The sequence below is a fragment of the Syngnathoides biaculeatus genome, chromosome 1 (assembly GCF_019802595.1).
Source record: "Syngnathoides biaculeatus isolate LvHL_M chromosome 1, ASM1980259v1, whole genome shotgun sequence".
Lineage (NCBI taxonomy): Eukaryota > Metazoa > Chordata > Actinopteri > Syngnathiformes > Syngnathidae > Syngnathoides > Syngnathoides biaculeatus.
In genome coordinates, this window is record NC_084640.1 from 5,598,982 (window position 1) to 5,615,087 (window position 16,106).

The 16,106-nt window shown below is 42.9% G+C and overlaps 1 protein-coding gene across 15 annotated transcripts in view; it reads right to left on the reverse strand.

Annotated features, from left to right (window-relative positions):
• Positions 1-6,778: 6,778 nt before the first annotated feature.
• glcci1a (glucocorticoid induced 1a) overlaps positions 6,779-16,106 on the reverse strand; it is a 94,328-nt gene continuing 85,000 nt past the window's right edge. For all 15 annotated transcript variants that reach the window (XM_061841908.1, XM_061841339.1, XM_061841505.1 and 12 more), the window contains 2 exons: positions 9,087-9,207; positions 6,779-9,014 (listed from right to left, as the gene is read on the reverse strand). In XM_061841908.1, the coding sequence (XP_061697892.1) occupies positions 8,717-9,014; positions 9,087-9,207 (419 nt within the window). In that variant the 3' untranslated portion in view covers positions 6,779-8,716. The remainder of the gene's footprint in view (positions 9,015-9,086; positions 9,208-16,106) is intronic.

Sequence of the window (16,106 nt, forward strand, 5' to 3'; positions counted from 1 at the left end):
AAGGCAGAACAGAGAACCACATGGTGGAAGCTGAGAAAGGAAAAGTGTTCTGTGGGTATACGGGAAGAGGTGTGACAGGACTCTTGGTGCTGTGGCACACCAGAGATATTGTCAGGTGTGCCATGGGAAATTATCTAATTGCTGTGCCTGTGCGGTCTAGCACCTGACAGAGTAATCATGTCGTAATTGCCTTGTGTTTAGAGACAACTGAATTAGTGAGATATGGATGCAGCGACAGGTGGCTAGCAGGACGACGGTAAAAGTTATGGTTATGTTTTTGAAGAGGAAAAACGCTGACTCTGAACTGGACCCTGGCCAAAATACAGACCCAGATGAAGGCCCTAGTATGAGTGGAGGTCAAAATAAGCAAAGACGTCCAGCAAAGATTTTGGCGCGAGGCAATACAAGAAAAGCTATCTTGCATTTTGATTTACTTTTACCGGAGATGCAACGGCACCAACTCTTGTGCTTGGTATACGGTGAAACGCTCTCCAATAGTGCTATGGTCCCAAGTAAGCTTAAACGCTATCTCCAAACAAAACACCCTTCACTTCAAATGAAAAATGTGGAATATTTTGTTTGGCGACGTGAACACACGGAGAAACAAGCAACTTTCATGAGAAAAAAAACGCAAAGGTAAACGAGAGAGCCCTAAAGCTAGCTACCACGTCGTTGAACTTGTGGCAAAAAAGTCCCACACTGTGGCAGAACAATTAATAATTCCCGCCTGCAAAGCCGATGTTCGAACCCGAAGCAACTAAAGAAAGCCAAATTCCCTCTTCTCAGTTAACACAATTTCCAGACATATTGATGATATGACTGCAGACATTGAAAGTGTGGTTTTGGACAAGATCCGCATCAGTTTGCAATTTGCGTTGCAACTTAATGAGTCTACTGACATAAGTGGACATGCTCAACTCTTGGCCAATGTACATTTTGTAGATGGAGACACAATCAGAGAAAACTTTCTATCTTGCAAGGAAAAACAGGAGAGGAAATTTTTCAAGTCACACCAGAATATCTGAAAAAACGAGGACTTAAGTGGGAAAACTGCATGAGTGCACTGATGGAGCTGCAGCCATGATCGGGCGCACCAAAGGCTTTGTAAAAAAAAAAAAAAAAAAAAGAGTTGTGATCATTACTCACCGTAAAGCTAAAGTTTACTAGAAGACCTTGTTCCTGTGTTGGATGATGTTGTACATCTGGTAAACTTTTTGAAGTCACGACCTGAGAAAAGTCACATATTTATGGCTTTGTGTGAAAAAATGAGAGCAGAGCATATTTCAAACGGAGGTCCCATGGTTGTCGCGCAGCAATGTGTATGTGTATCAGCTGCGAGAGGAACTTAAGTGTTTCTGACAAATGAGGGGTTCGACTACACAAAGCTGCTTTCAAGTGATGAGTGGAGTGCAAGGCTGGCATACCTGACAGATATTTTTCATCATCTGAATGAACTGAACACACAAATCCAAGGCCGAAATGAAAACCCGCTTACAAGTACAGATAAAATAAATGGATTTTGTTCAAAAGTGCAACCATGGCAGCAACATGTGGAAAGTGGCAATATTGAAACGTTTCCACTTGCCAATAATTGGTGTGAGATAATAAACATTTGAAAACTCTTGAGGCGATGTGTTTTTATTTATCTTCAGCCTCCACGGAGTGCCTTGACTGGGTTAGGGACCCATTCAGCTCAGCATCAACTGTTGGAAAGGACATGACTTTACAGGAACAGGAGGAACTAACTGAACTAAGACAAGATCGTGGTCTCAAGAAGCTAAGCTTTGCTGATCTACCTTTGGACAGTTTTTGGTTAGCAGCTTTCAAGGAGTACACCATGCTGGCCAGCAAAGCTATTTTGACATTCCTCGCATTTTCCGCAACATACCTGGGTGAGGTGAGCTTTTCAAGCCTGACTACTGTAAAAACTAAAAACAGAGAAAGACTGAGAGCTGGGGAGGAAGAGCTTCATGTGTGTGTTTCATCGATTCCTGCCAGGATATAAGCTCTGCATTCATCCAAACAGGCCCATTTTTCACACGGAGAATAAATATGAAAGATTATAAAATACTTTTTTCTTTGTGTTGCTTTGATTCCTATTCAAGACGTTATAACGTCATTCTTCAATGTTAAAAAAATGCTTATGTTAACAATGTAACACTAACTGTTAAAATGAGCTTTTTTTCCCCACATTTTCAGCTGGTGGTGTGGCGCAGGATTTTCTTTTTTTCTTGCCTTGGCTCGAAAAAGGTTGAAAAACACTTGTAGAGTATATACTATAGACTATTGCACGATTCATCGCTTTAAACTGCTCCCTTTGCACAATTTTATTGGCATTGGTCTATAACGGTGAACCCTGAACGAGTAAGGGTAGTCAGGAAATGCTTAACATAATGAGGGGCGTCGGCCCACTTGACACTACAAAGATGTCGAGAAAGCACCTACCAGTGTGGCTGTCTTCGGTACGTGCTCCCTGGTACTGTTGAGATTTATGTGTTTTTCGGTTGTCATTTTACTCGCCGCGTGAATTCGCCTTTTTCATTCTCATAGGTGTTTACATTCCACCCCAAGGTAGCATGAACGCAGCACTGCTAAGGTACGCGGAGCAGGTAAATGAGATTGACAAAAAACACCCAGATTTACCGCTCATTATCGTAGGAGATTTTAAAAAGCTATACTTAACCACAAACTCCCAAAATATAAGCAGCACATAAAATGTCTGATGAGGGAAAATAACACTCTCGACCACTGTTATACTTCAATTAACAAGCATATCGCACAATCCCTCGCAGAACCCTAGGCTCCTATTTTTTTTTATACTCATCATATGTTTATACTCAGTGTGAAAAATGGGCCTGTTTGTATGAAGACAGAGCTTTTATCCTGTTGTTCTTTGCTTTGAATGTCCAACTGCTGGAGAAAAATTCTTTGTGTCTTTTTACATACTTGGCCAATAAAGCTGATACTGATCATTGCTTACTCTACTTAATACCTACATACAGGGAAGCACTTGAGTGCGCGAAGCCTTTGGTAAAATCATTTAAATGTGGAACAACGAGGCAAAATTAGAACTTCAAAGCTGCTTTGACAGTACAAACTGGAGTATCTTCTGAAAATTCAGTGAGCAGCCTTGATGAATTCACAGATATTGTAAGTGCGCATGTCAGTTTCTGTGAGGAGGTGTGTATACCAACAAAAAAACTTTGCAGGTTCAATAACAACAAGCCGTGGTTTACAGCCAGGCTTAGTCAACTCCCCCAGGCTATTGAATATCGTAGTGGGTATAGGGCCCCTCTATAATTGCACTAGAAACCAGCTGACTAAAGAAATTAACATTGAAAAGTGGGATTGTGCAGCTAAACTGGAAAACCATCTTCGCGCTAATGACTCCAAATCAGTCTGGCATGGATTACAATCGCCCTCCAGTAGAAAACAAGAATGGGCTAGCCGAGGACCTCAGTGGCTTTTACTGCAGATTTGAAAAGGAAGCGTTCACTCAATATACCCACCAAGCCGGAACACCGTTCATTCCACCATTTAACAACCATGAAAGGTACGTGAAGCAGCTATTACTAATACTGATTGGACCAGCAGAATGTGAGGGTGTGCCTATGCCTCGAACAGGGAAAGACACTCTGTATAAGCTTAACATGATGTGGAGCGTTCGCCCATTCTTATCTGCTCTAAATGAAGAAGACTGCATCTTGTACATCTGTGACTCTTACAGGGAATAGTTACTATTAACTGAATGTCTCTTGTTCTTTGTTCTTGTTCGTATTTTGTTCTGAATGTTGCAGCAGGGCGGCACAGGCTGCCGGAGACTAATTCCTTGTGTGTTGTTACATACTCGTCTATTAAAGCTTGTTCTAATTTTGAACGGCTTGGTTTTCCTCTCATTCCAAACTGAATCCCGTGCTCACTCGTCTTATTGGTCGCTTCCCAATCACCCCCAAAAAAGAAAAAAAATCCACATCTGTTCAGCTAAAATGTTTAGAATTTCTCAAAATTCATCTGATGTTCCATGTGACACTTCTCAAGCCTGTCTCCACCTGTGCTCTTCGCCCTCCAGCTGTATACCGTAACACTCCGCTCCCCTCTCCCCACTGCCAGGCAGATCCTTGATGTGAAGCCCAGGAACAGGGGGACACCAGTTCCTGGTAGATTAGGAAGGGTATGGGCCAGAGGACTGGATCGCCTGAATACTCAGCTACTTGATGACTCCCTGATGAGGGGCGTCTTATGGGGCCACCCTGGGAAGTCAACCAGGACGCCTGATGGTGTCCATTAAGAGGGGTTACTGTCATGAGCTATCCTGGTTGTTCCTATTTCAGAATTTGGGAGGCGTTTTCTGCCCCTCTCGCTCTTTCCCCTCCGTATAATTAGCACCAACTTTGCCATGCACCACTTTTCAATCAGATGTCATCTCTGCCTGCATAAAAGCTTGCTAGACCCTGGAAACCCTCACCAGAATATTAACATACACCAGACTAGTAATTTCACAGAAGCTATACTCAATTCACATTTCTCTGATTTCCATGTTCTTCCCTGTTTTCAGTGCTCCTTCCGTGTACCCCGCCTTGCTAACCTTTTTCACCACGGCGCCAAGCCATCCACCTGCTCACGCCACCGCCTGCCACACATTCCCTGTCTCAATGACCTCCCATTACGCCTCAGAGATCCAATTCTCAATTCCATTTCAATAAACCTTTCCCCAAAAGGTTTCAGACACCACTAGCTTCTGGGTGGAGTTAGACATCCTTTGTATCGTGACAGGTTCTACTGTGGAACTACATTCGGAAGTCTGGAGTGGCAGATATGTTAGAATAAAAAAGGACATGTATGAGGATAGCAGACCAGTGGTGAGAAGTTCTGTAGTCTACAGAAGAGTTTAAGGTGGAGGAGGGATTGCCCAAGGGATCACCCTGGAGCTCCTTCCTTTTGCAGTGGTGATGGATAGCCTGACAAACAAGGTTACACTGGAATCCCTGTGGACCATGATGTTTGCAGACGACAAGATCTCCATTGCAAAAGACCTCGATTCCACCAACACGCCTTTCTTCCCATGGGGAAGGTGAGTCTGGATTCTCTGAGGCGGGCTCTTCTATGTCTGGGTTTGAGGTCACCGAGGTGGTTAAAAAGCTCTTTGGTGACAGGGCCTTGGGGGTGGATGAGATTCGCCCAGAGTTCCTAAAGGCTCTGGATGTTGCGGGGCTGTCCTGGTTGACATGCCTCTGCAACATCGCATGGACATTGGGGACAGTGCCCCTGGATTGTCAGATTTGGGTGGTGCGCCCCCTTTTCAAGAAGGGGGACTGGAGGGTGCCTTCCAACGATAGGGGAATCACACTCCTCAGCCTCTCTGGTAAGGTCTATTCAGGGGATCAGGAACTCAAATCTCAGATTCAAAAAGAGCAATGTGGTGAGTGCACCAACTCTACACCCTTGGCAGGATCCTCAAGGGTGCATGGGAGTTCACCCAACCAGTCTACATCTGTTTGGCGGACTTGGAGAAGGCGTTCGACCATGTCCCTCTGGGAGTCTTGTGGGGGGTTCTTCGGGAGTATGGGGTTCCGAGCCCTCTGATATGGGCAGTTTGGTCCCTGTACGACCAGTGTTAGAGTTTGGTCCATATTGCCGGCAATAAGTCAGACTTTTTTCCGGTGAGAGTTGGACTTCGCCAAGGCTGCCCTTTATCACTGATTTTGTTCATCACTTTTATGGACAGAATCTCTAGGCACAGCAGAGGCGTAGTGTGTGTCTGGTTTGGTGGTTTCAGCATCAGATCTCTGCTCTTTGAAGATGATGTGGTTCTGTTGGCTTGATCAAGCTGTGATCTCCCAACGCTCGCTGCTACAGCAGAGTGTGAAGCGGTTCACAGCAGAGAGTGAAGCGGATGAGATGAGAATCAACACCTCCAAATCTGAGACCATGGTTGGAAAAGGGTGGTGTGCCCACTCCGGGTCTGGAATGAGATCCTGCCCAAGTGGAGGAGTATCTTGGGGTCTTGTCCACAGGTGAGGGAAGAATGGAGCAGATCGAACGACGGATTGGTGCAGCATCTGCATTGATTCGGACTTTGTGTTGGTCCGTTGTGGTAAATCTAAAGGCAAACCTCTCAGTTTTCCAGTCGATTTACGTTCCTACCTTTATCTATAGGCATGAGCTGTGGGTCGTGACCGAAAGAACAAGATCTTGGATACAAGCGGCTCAAAGGAGTTTCTTCTGAAGGGTGTCCGGGCTCTCCCTTAGAGATAGGTTGAGAAGCTCGGTCATCCGGGAGGGGCTCAGTGTCGAGCCGCATTGAGAAGAGCCAGATGAGGTGGCTGGGGCATCTAATTCGGATGCCTCCCGCACGCCTCCCTGGTGAGGTATTCTGGGCATGTCCAACCGGAAAGATAGGCCGGGGACATCCTAGGACACGCTGGAGAGACTATGTCTCACTCGGCTGGCTTGGGAACACCTCGGGATCCCTCCGGAAGAGCTGGAAGAAATGGCTGGGGAAAGGGAAGTCTGGGTATCCCTGCTAAAGCTACTTCCCCCGCAACCTGACTCGGCGAACCAGTAGAAAATGGATAGATATAATAAAAAAATACATTATATTATTTCCATCAGTTTTTTTTTTTTTTTGGTCTTCATTTTAAAGCATTTGTCTTGGTTGCCCAGCTTCCCAGCCATGTGAGGATTTACTTTACTGAGTCCAATCAGTGTAGAGCTTTAAAGAGTTGACATGTCGATATAATCTAACCAGGGCCTTTAATGTCCTTAATGCTGGCTGATGCCACAGACACATAGTATTAATGGGTGTTTATTTTATTTAGATTTCAGAATCAATAAACAAGGCAATATAGAAAGCTTCAAGTGACGTAGGCATTTACCAGTCTTTAGTTGATTAGAGCAGAAGCTGCCCAAAATTGCAGAAGTGCCAGGAGGAGAAAGTGATTTGATGTCAGACATTTAAAAACTAAGACTATTTTAATCTGTATTTTTTAAGAAAATTTGGACATTGTGAGGATAGACTAACCAACACCATTGCTTATGCTTATTTTTACTCAAAGGACTTTTTTGGCACGTTTCAGAGAGCACTACACAATGAGCTTGATTATAAAGCCATTAATCGGCATCAGCAGAAGGGAAAAAAAAACTTATATTTTTATTTCTGAATCAACAGCTCTTTGTCTGTGTGGGTTTCCTCCCACATCCCAAGAACATGAATGGTTAAAAATTACCTATAGCTGTGAACAGATGTTTGTTTATAAGTGCCCTGCGATTTGCTGGCGACCAGCTCAGGGTCTACCTGCTTCTTGCCCTGAGACACCTCCTGCACGTCTGTGATGGTAGTGAGGATAATACATCCTGAAAATGGATTGATTTATATTATTTGAGCTGTCATGTGATTTGTGCAAGGTTGGTAATGTGTCAGTGGTTGGAGGAGCAAAACATGTGATGGAGTTTGTAGGAGATAGTGTTTACAGGATCATACATTTGTTTGATTCTGTGCTCTAAAGATATGTGAGCGGAGAGACAGACGTAGACATGTATAAATGCCTTGTTAACAATAGACGGTATCTGTGTTGTTAGTATCCTTCAACAAATAGTTAAAGATGCTGTGTAGCAATTGCTAAATTTGCAGCCAAATAAATAATGCTAAATAATAAACTAAAATCTCTCTCTCACTGTAATGCCATGCAATACTGTATTTTTGTATACTTTGTAAAATTGCAACATGGCCATGGCAGTATTTACGGCTGGATTAGGTCATTTTAATCTCCGGAGGGACTAGGTCCCAAATGCATGGGTCTGTCACTGATACATACATACAGTTATATAGATTTATATAGAACACCCCCTCACTCCAAACTAAAACTATTGCCTTTCAATGTGAGCCACAAGATTAACCAGCAAACACAAAAAAAGAGGTCCAATGAGTGGTGTGACATTTGCGTTGTTCAATGAGAAGAGGCAAGGGTTGTGGTAGGTGGGTGTGATTTTCTCCCCCCATTTCTTGCTTAAACTCAAAGGGATCATTAGTGGAAACTGTTTTGAAGACATGAACAGTATCAAGATAGCTGTGATGACAGAGCTATGTAAAACCATGGAAGAATCCTTCCAGGAATGCATAAAGTGGGAGCAAAGGGTTTCAAGACTTTGAAGGGGGAAACTTGTAGTTTGGATATCAAAGATATCTTATATCTACCAGTCGTGGAAGATTTCTGATGACACACTCGCACGCACGCACACACGCACACACACACACCCACACACACACACACACACACACACACACACACACACACACACACACACACACACTAAATAAACATGCATCTATTTAGAGATATTATTCATTGTGCAAATGTTTAAAACAGTACAATACATAATTTAAGAACAAATATAATACCAGTTTAAAATGTATCTCCCTTCCATTACGCACCATTCTTCCCTATATTTCCCACATATGATAGACTTATTTTCCTTGACAAACGTAAGGGAATAATATAGGACAGGATAATAATGTGGCAGTCTTGGTGGTGTGAAAGTGGTTATTGGTGTTGGAGAAAATTTGTACATCATGCAGAAAGAGAAGATAAGTTGAAGGGGTCAACACAGAAATACTAATGCTCTCTTGGCAGAGCCAAAAGGAGGTGTTTTGGGAGAGTCATTGGTCATACTTGACAATGGTAAAACCTAGAGCTATAGAGACCAGCTCTGCTCAGGTTTAGCTTAAGGCTGGACTAGAAGTCTGGTTATCTGGAGTCTCTGAGGGTAAGGACGGGACATCTGGGGGATCATCTGTGGTGCTACTTGTAGAGGCTTGAGCAGAGACCCCATGCAATGTTGTCACCCCCTGAAGCTCCGTCTCATCCTCAATCTCTTCAGACTGTACGGCTGACATGAGGTGTAGGTAGCCTGGGAGTTTAACGGGGCAGAATGCTGAACCAGTTGGAATGAAGTTAACTTTGTTTTTGTCAGGACAGGAGAAGAGAGGAACTGATGCTGATGTGGACTGTCTGGAGCTGAAATACAGGAAGTTCAGTGTCAATGGGGAACATATGCAGAGTTGAGATTCACCCATTCAGAGTGTTTACCTAATCTCTTCAAAGGCTTTAATCTTTTCACAACCTTCGGGCGGCTCTCGCTTGAACATGTAGCTGTTGTTGGGTTTGGGTGAGGAAGCAAACTTGGGTAATGGCGAACTACTCTCACTGTCTGTAAATATAAAAACACATCTATAAAGATTATCTGGATAATGAAAACATTAAATCCCTGAGCTTAGCTCTTGATTTGAATCAAATGTTATGTAAAGTAGTGTGATACAACAATCTCTGCATATTTGCTGGTCGCTAATTATGATTTTACCCATGCAAATACAGTGGTACCTCTATTTATGAAAATCTTTAACGAAAAATTCAGTTTACGAAATGCCTCCACAGAAAAATATTGTCTGTAGTTACAAAGGAAAAGTCAAGATACTAAAGGAAAAAATGGACTGTAGATTTACCGCCCCCAAATTTCACTGAACATAAAAATTCAGTATCTTGTATCTATTTCAAGTGTCACAGAATCACACACTTTCACACTGTCATGAGCTAGCGCACATTGGAAAAGTACAACTTTTTAGCAAAAATTTGTTTCTGTTTTTTGCAAGTTTATTAATCTTTCTTAACCATGGGGGCCCATGGAAACTTTTGTGGAATGAAGTTGTGTGCGATACCCTTTGCTCGTCACTCGGCCTTCTCTTCGCATGGTCACCCAATGCCAAAGATAAATGAACTTTTGATTCTTTACATTATGTATTTTTAATAGATACTTGCCAAAATGCCAGCTCTTTTTGTTGCTGGATTTTGCTCAAATACTCGGATGGATTCACTCTTCACACTTTTCCAAAAGACCCGATTCATCTTGAAAAATGGATTGCACAGGTGGGAACACTCTAGAAATCCATGTCCAACGACGTAATAGAGTCCTCTTCTCAGAATGTAACAAAAGATCCGCGCCGTAAGAAAGTACGTAAGAAAGGAAAATAAAGAGAAGAATAAAGAATGAATAACTAAAATAACAATAAGACACACATAACACGAGATGAATTTTGATAACATCCATGATATTTACTTTGCCCGGCATTGGTCGTCTTGAGTACACTACATACACATGAATTCTAAAATGGCTAGGAAATCGAACAATTATGGGCCAGTATTTGAATATTTCATCAGGTCCCTCGTTCTCCTCATCTCTGTCTGTCGGGGAGTCTGTTGTTAGTGGAGAAGTGATCTGCATATCGTTTAAATGTGGCTTGAAACGATATGGTAAAATGGCTTTGGTTGTTTTCTTCCTCAAAAAGAGCTTCAGTCTCAGAAGGGGCATCAAAAAAGTCAGAAAATCGCTCTTGTTAATTTGTCATTGCATCCAGCACAGCATGTTTTCAATGCCAGGGATCCAGTGTGATGCCTGCACATGACATCACAGACAAATATGGCTGGCACTGAGATGCACATTATGTCGAGTTTACGCAACTTTGCGCTTTTATAAAATGATCCCAGCTAACATTTTCCGACTGGTATTAGCATCAAAGTGGTAATATTTGTTTATCTGATAATACCAATTTAAAATGTGACTTTTGTGTTGGTCGAACTGTAAAAAGATGAGAGGCCTGTAAATTTTATTTTAGGTGCATCTCAAAATGGGGCTGGTGGGAAATCCAGAAAATCACAGTCTGGTTTTTAAAGATTTCTTAGCAAATTAAGGTAGATAAATAAGTATTCATCTCAATTCTATATTATACATAACATACATACATACATCCATACATAACATACATACATAAACATACATCCTTTGTTGGCAATGACAAAGGTTAAACGTTTTCGATACAGGCCACTTTATACTCTTGCATTCGCGTGTCCGACATTTGCATTGCATCATGTGATCTACACATTCCCTCGCGTAGCACCTCTGTGTAGCTTGTGTGTAACCTGCCGTGCGGATGTCAAAGGAATTTGCTGCATGAGCAAAGCTACGGAGATCATCTCTCGTCATTGGAACATTTTAGTCACTTGCTGTGATGATGTACTCACCGGTCCTCCGGGATACACATAATACTTGTGCCGCTGCATTCTCGATTGATTTTGCAGCATAATTAAAGTCCCACTGACATCCCTATATAGGTTGTAAGATAGATATTGTGATCAAAGTTACATATAATATTATCCACTTCAATGAGACCATGTCATTCATGCGCAAAGTTGCGGAAGTCTCACTCGACATCCAAGTGGTAGCCATATTGCCTGCTACGTCATTTACAGCTGTCAGACTGGTATAGTCGCCATTGAAAAGACGCTGTGCCACCTGCTACGGGAGACGAACAACAGAGATTTTCGGATTTTTCCGACGCCCCTTCTGACACGGAAGCTCTTTTCGAAGACCATCTCACAATCGAGTGAAGTGACCGGGGCAATATTACCCTATTGTTTCGAGCCATATTGAGATGATACGCAGACCACTTCTAACAACAGATTCCGTGACAGTATGTATGACAGTATGTAGCGTACTCAGGAGGACCCATGCCGGCCGAAACACCTGTGCCCGGTGAGCTCCTTGCTCCGACTGCGCGCGGCCTAACCACCTACCCGCCCGATCCACTTCCGCGGTGGCGATGAACAACGCTGCCCGTGGACGCGCACATCGGCACATTTAGCACCCGTCAGGTTTAAAACCAACCGCTGGACTAAATATGCAAATGGAGGGACAGAAGAGGTTTGCCTGACCAGCTTTAACTCCAACACCCGTTCTGAGACCGCCTTACCGTTGTGCCCCTTTTATTTCTCTCTCAGGTCAAAAGGTTACAAGGTTACAAATTCACTAAGTACAAATGGTGAAACAGATGGCAACACCAACACAAAGACAAATACTAAAGTAAAGATTTCTTCAAAGCTGCAGTATTGTCCTGATAATCCTGATAGAGATCAGCAGGGCATCTGATTAACAGCATGTTTGTGGTGTTCAGGAGTACCTGGTTTGAAGTCAGCCGGGGGGTGCAGCACCCCTCCAAGTGTCACTGGGTCACACTCTGGTTCACACAGCCGCTCGCAAAGAGAATGATTCGGGCAAGGATGATAGAAACAAATGCATGATAAAATAATCATTCTAACAAACCCTGACTTACATACTTTATTAAGTTTATATGACACGGGTCTTTTGTTACTTCTGAGTAGAATATCCCCCCCCTAACTATTATTATTTTTTAATAGCTCTATATACACCTACCTGTCATTTGGGACCCACGGAGCTCTCGTCCTTTGCACCTGTGCAATCCATTTTTCACGACGAACCGGGTGTTTTGGAAATGGGTGAAGAGTGAATCCATCCTCACAAGTGTTTGAGCAATTACCAGCAATGCAACAACCCGGCATTTTGGCAAACACGAAGGAACACCGAGCTAGTTTCCCGCAGGTAAAACTAATAGAAACAAACAAGTCCGCTGGCGGGCGCTCCTGCCCCCTAACAAGTGTTCGAGCAATATCCAGCAATGCAACAAGCCGGCATTTTGGCAAACACGAAGGAACACCGAGCTAGTTTCCCGCAGGTAAAACTAATAGAAACAAACCAGTCCGCTGGAGGGCGCTGCTGCCCCGTACGTCACTTCCTGCTTCTTCTCAAAAAAAATCCCTCGAGAGGATTTTCATGGCGGGAGTTACAAAAAGCAAAAAAAGTTGTGTAACCCTATACCATGTTCACAATGAAGTCATCATCCTCTTTTTCCTCAACTTTCTTGAAGCTTTTCTGCAGCATTTAGCATAGTGATTGCTTTTCCCACAGTTGTTACACTGTTTACCAAATGCAGGACAGGATCTTGGCTTGTGACTGCCTCCACACTTACTGCGTTTACACTCTACTGGTTTCTCTTTTTGTTTGGTACCTATTTTCTTTTTCCTTCGCTCTTTATTAATGACATGCACTGCGCTTCACCTCTTTGTAGCTCTTTTGCTTGGGCTATGGTAGTTTCTGCAGCTCTGCACATACTTACACACTTGTCTAACGTAAGTTCAGTTGCTCTCAATAGTCTTTCTCTTAGTCCATTGTGCCACAAACAATTCTCTCACAAGTGAGTCTCTCAGAGTGTCAAATTTGCATGTTTTGCTAAGTGTGTGAAGCTCTGCCAAGTACTAGTCATAAAGTACTTCTTCCATTGCTCATGTGTGGAAAAACTTGTACCTCTCAAAGGTCACATTTTGTCTTGGTACAAAGTATTCCTCAAACTTCGCCATTACCTGTGCCAGAGTCACATTAGTTTCGAGTTGAAAACTATTGTATATATGCAAGGCATCTTCCCATATGACATGTAAAAAAAATGTGAGCTTTCAGTTTCTCAAATTCTCCCCCTGCTCTACTTGCTGCCAAGTATATCTTAAATCTTTGCTTAAAACGTTTCCAGTTATCAGCAAGATTACCAATAGGCTCCATGGCGCTAGGTGGATTTAGCTTATCCATGGTCAGAGGTGAGGTAAGTTACCTGAACTCCACAGCCTTTTCTTTTGTTGAAGACGTTACGATTCAGGAACAGGATCCTTTTTCTTTTTTCCGTCCTATGCTTCACGTTTTTGGTCTCTGTACCTGTCACACACCACACCTCACAACTTTTTTTTCTTCCCGTGTTCCTTTGCTAATACGTCTCAATCACACCACCGGAGACTCTTCTTTTTGCTGTCTTTTTCTCTCCCTCTCCCTCTCTTGTGGCTCCTCCCACGTGGCAAACTTTCCTTTCGAAGCTGCTCACGGCCACTTCTGACACCATGTGTTGTCTTATCTGATATAACAAATAGACGAGACATATCTCAAGCATTCACTCTTTACTCACCAGTTATCAAACATGTACTGTGTAACCCCTTTGGGCGACTTCCGTGTCTTATATATCCTCTATATCCGGCTACTGAGCATGTCGGGTAATGTAGTTATTCTATCTAACCTAACATCGCAGTGTGGTTCTGGGATTTTTGGTAACCGTTCTTATGATCCTTTTGACCCCACTGGGTGAGATCTTATGTGGAGATCCAAGTTGAGGGAGATTATCAGTGGTCTTCTATGTTTTCCGTTTTCAAATGATTGGTCCCAGAGTTGATTTCTTCACACCAAGCTGGTTAGTGACTGCATATTCAATCCTTTTATTTCCTTTCTTTGTGTCCTTTGAGAGCTCTTTTGTTTTGCCCATAGTGGAGTTTGGAGCGTGACGGAGGTTGTGGACAGGTGTCTTTTGTACTGATACAATTCTCAGCAAACTTATATAACATGTAGTGAGTGTAGGACAGAGGAGCCTCTTAAAGGAGAAGGTACACCACTGTGAGAGCCAGAAATCTTGCTTGTTTGTAGGTGACCAAATATTTGTCACCCCCCCCGCCCCCCCATTTGCAAATAAACTATTCAACAATTAGACTGTGATTCTCTGGATTTTTTTTCCCTCAATTTGTCTCTCAGGTGAGCTATACCTGTGATGAAAATTACAAGCCTCTCTCATCTCTTTAAGCGGGAGAACTTCCACAATTGGTGGGGTGGTAGACAAAATACATTTTTGCCCACTCTGTGCGCGCGCACACACACACACACACACACACACACACACACACACACACACACACAAATGAGGATCATTCAATAAATAAAGTGAATTTGTCATTATCAACATTTCTAATCCAGATATCTTATTTTTTTAATTTCTGTTTCATTTCTTTTGGAGATTAGAAAAAAAAACTTTTCAGTTTTGTTGAAAGAATCACAGTGTTGAAGATGAAGACAAGCCTGGGAGGTCTACCGAAGTGAGGTCTCCTGAGGTGATCGACTCAGTCTATGACCTCAAAATATCTGACAAATGGGTGACAGTGAATGACATTGCAAAGACTTCGAGCTTATCTGTTGGGACAGCACACCAAATTGTCCATAATGACCTTGGCTACTCGAAGGTCAGCTGCAAGTTGATGCCAAAGATGCTTACTGCAGAGCACAAACAGTGGAGGGTTGAGTTTTCCCAGCAATGTCTCTCCCACTATTTGGCACTATGAGCCTGAGTCCAAACTTCAGTCCATGGAGTGGAAGCACGCAGGTTCTCCAGTGAAGAAGTTCAAATCTCAGTGGTCCACGAGGAAGGTGACGCTCATCGTTTTTTGGGATATGCAAGGCCCAATCACCATTTCAGTCCTTGAGAAAGGAAGCACTGTGAACAGTGCCAACTGCCAGGAACTGCTGAGGTAGGTCAAGAAACACGAAGAACAAACGCAGGGGTCATCAGTCAGGAGTTATCTTGCATCATGACAACACAAGGCCTCACACAGAAGCCCAAATGGTGCAGCCCATCAATGAGCTGGCCTGGAAACTGCTCATCCCCCTTACAGCCCAGACCTTGCCCCTTCGGACTTTCACCTGTTTGGTCCCTTGAAAGCATTCACAAGAGGAACAAAGTTTGAAAGGGACAATGAAGTCAAAAGTGTTGTGAGCGACTCGCTGAGACATCAGTCCAAAGATTTTCCGCTGAGGGAATATGGAAGCTTGTGTACAGATGAGAAAAGTGCGTCACAGTACTGGGAGACAACTTGAAAAATAAAAAAAAATTAAAAAACTAACCTTTTATTCGAAAAATTCACCTTAATCATTGAATGCGTCTCAAGTGTGTGTGTGTCCGTGCATATATATATATATATATATATATATATATATATATATAAAGAGTTCAGACCCAAAAGCAGATATGCATTTTTGTTGTTTCTGTCGAGTTATATATCACCTATATCTGCTTTTGCATCTGAGCTCGAGATTATGTATAGTGCCATCAAATCAGCAACCAAATTTATCACTCAGAGACAATCCAAAGAAGTACAAAATGCAGTTTTCAAATGACATTTCAATTTATCAACCTCTTTGACTTTCTGTCTGGATCCTTGTCCTGTGGCATGATCCAAGAGTGCTTGAGTTTGAGGGCACGAACTGATGGCCAGACGTTCTCCTTCAGGATATTCTGGCACACACCAGAATTCATTGATCCATCAGTCGCAGCAAATTTTCCTGGCAGCCCCATAATGTTCTTTTTATCAAATGCTGTGCCATTATTAGGCCAGATGTAACGG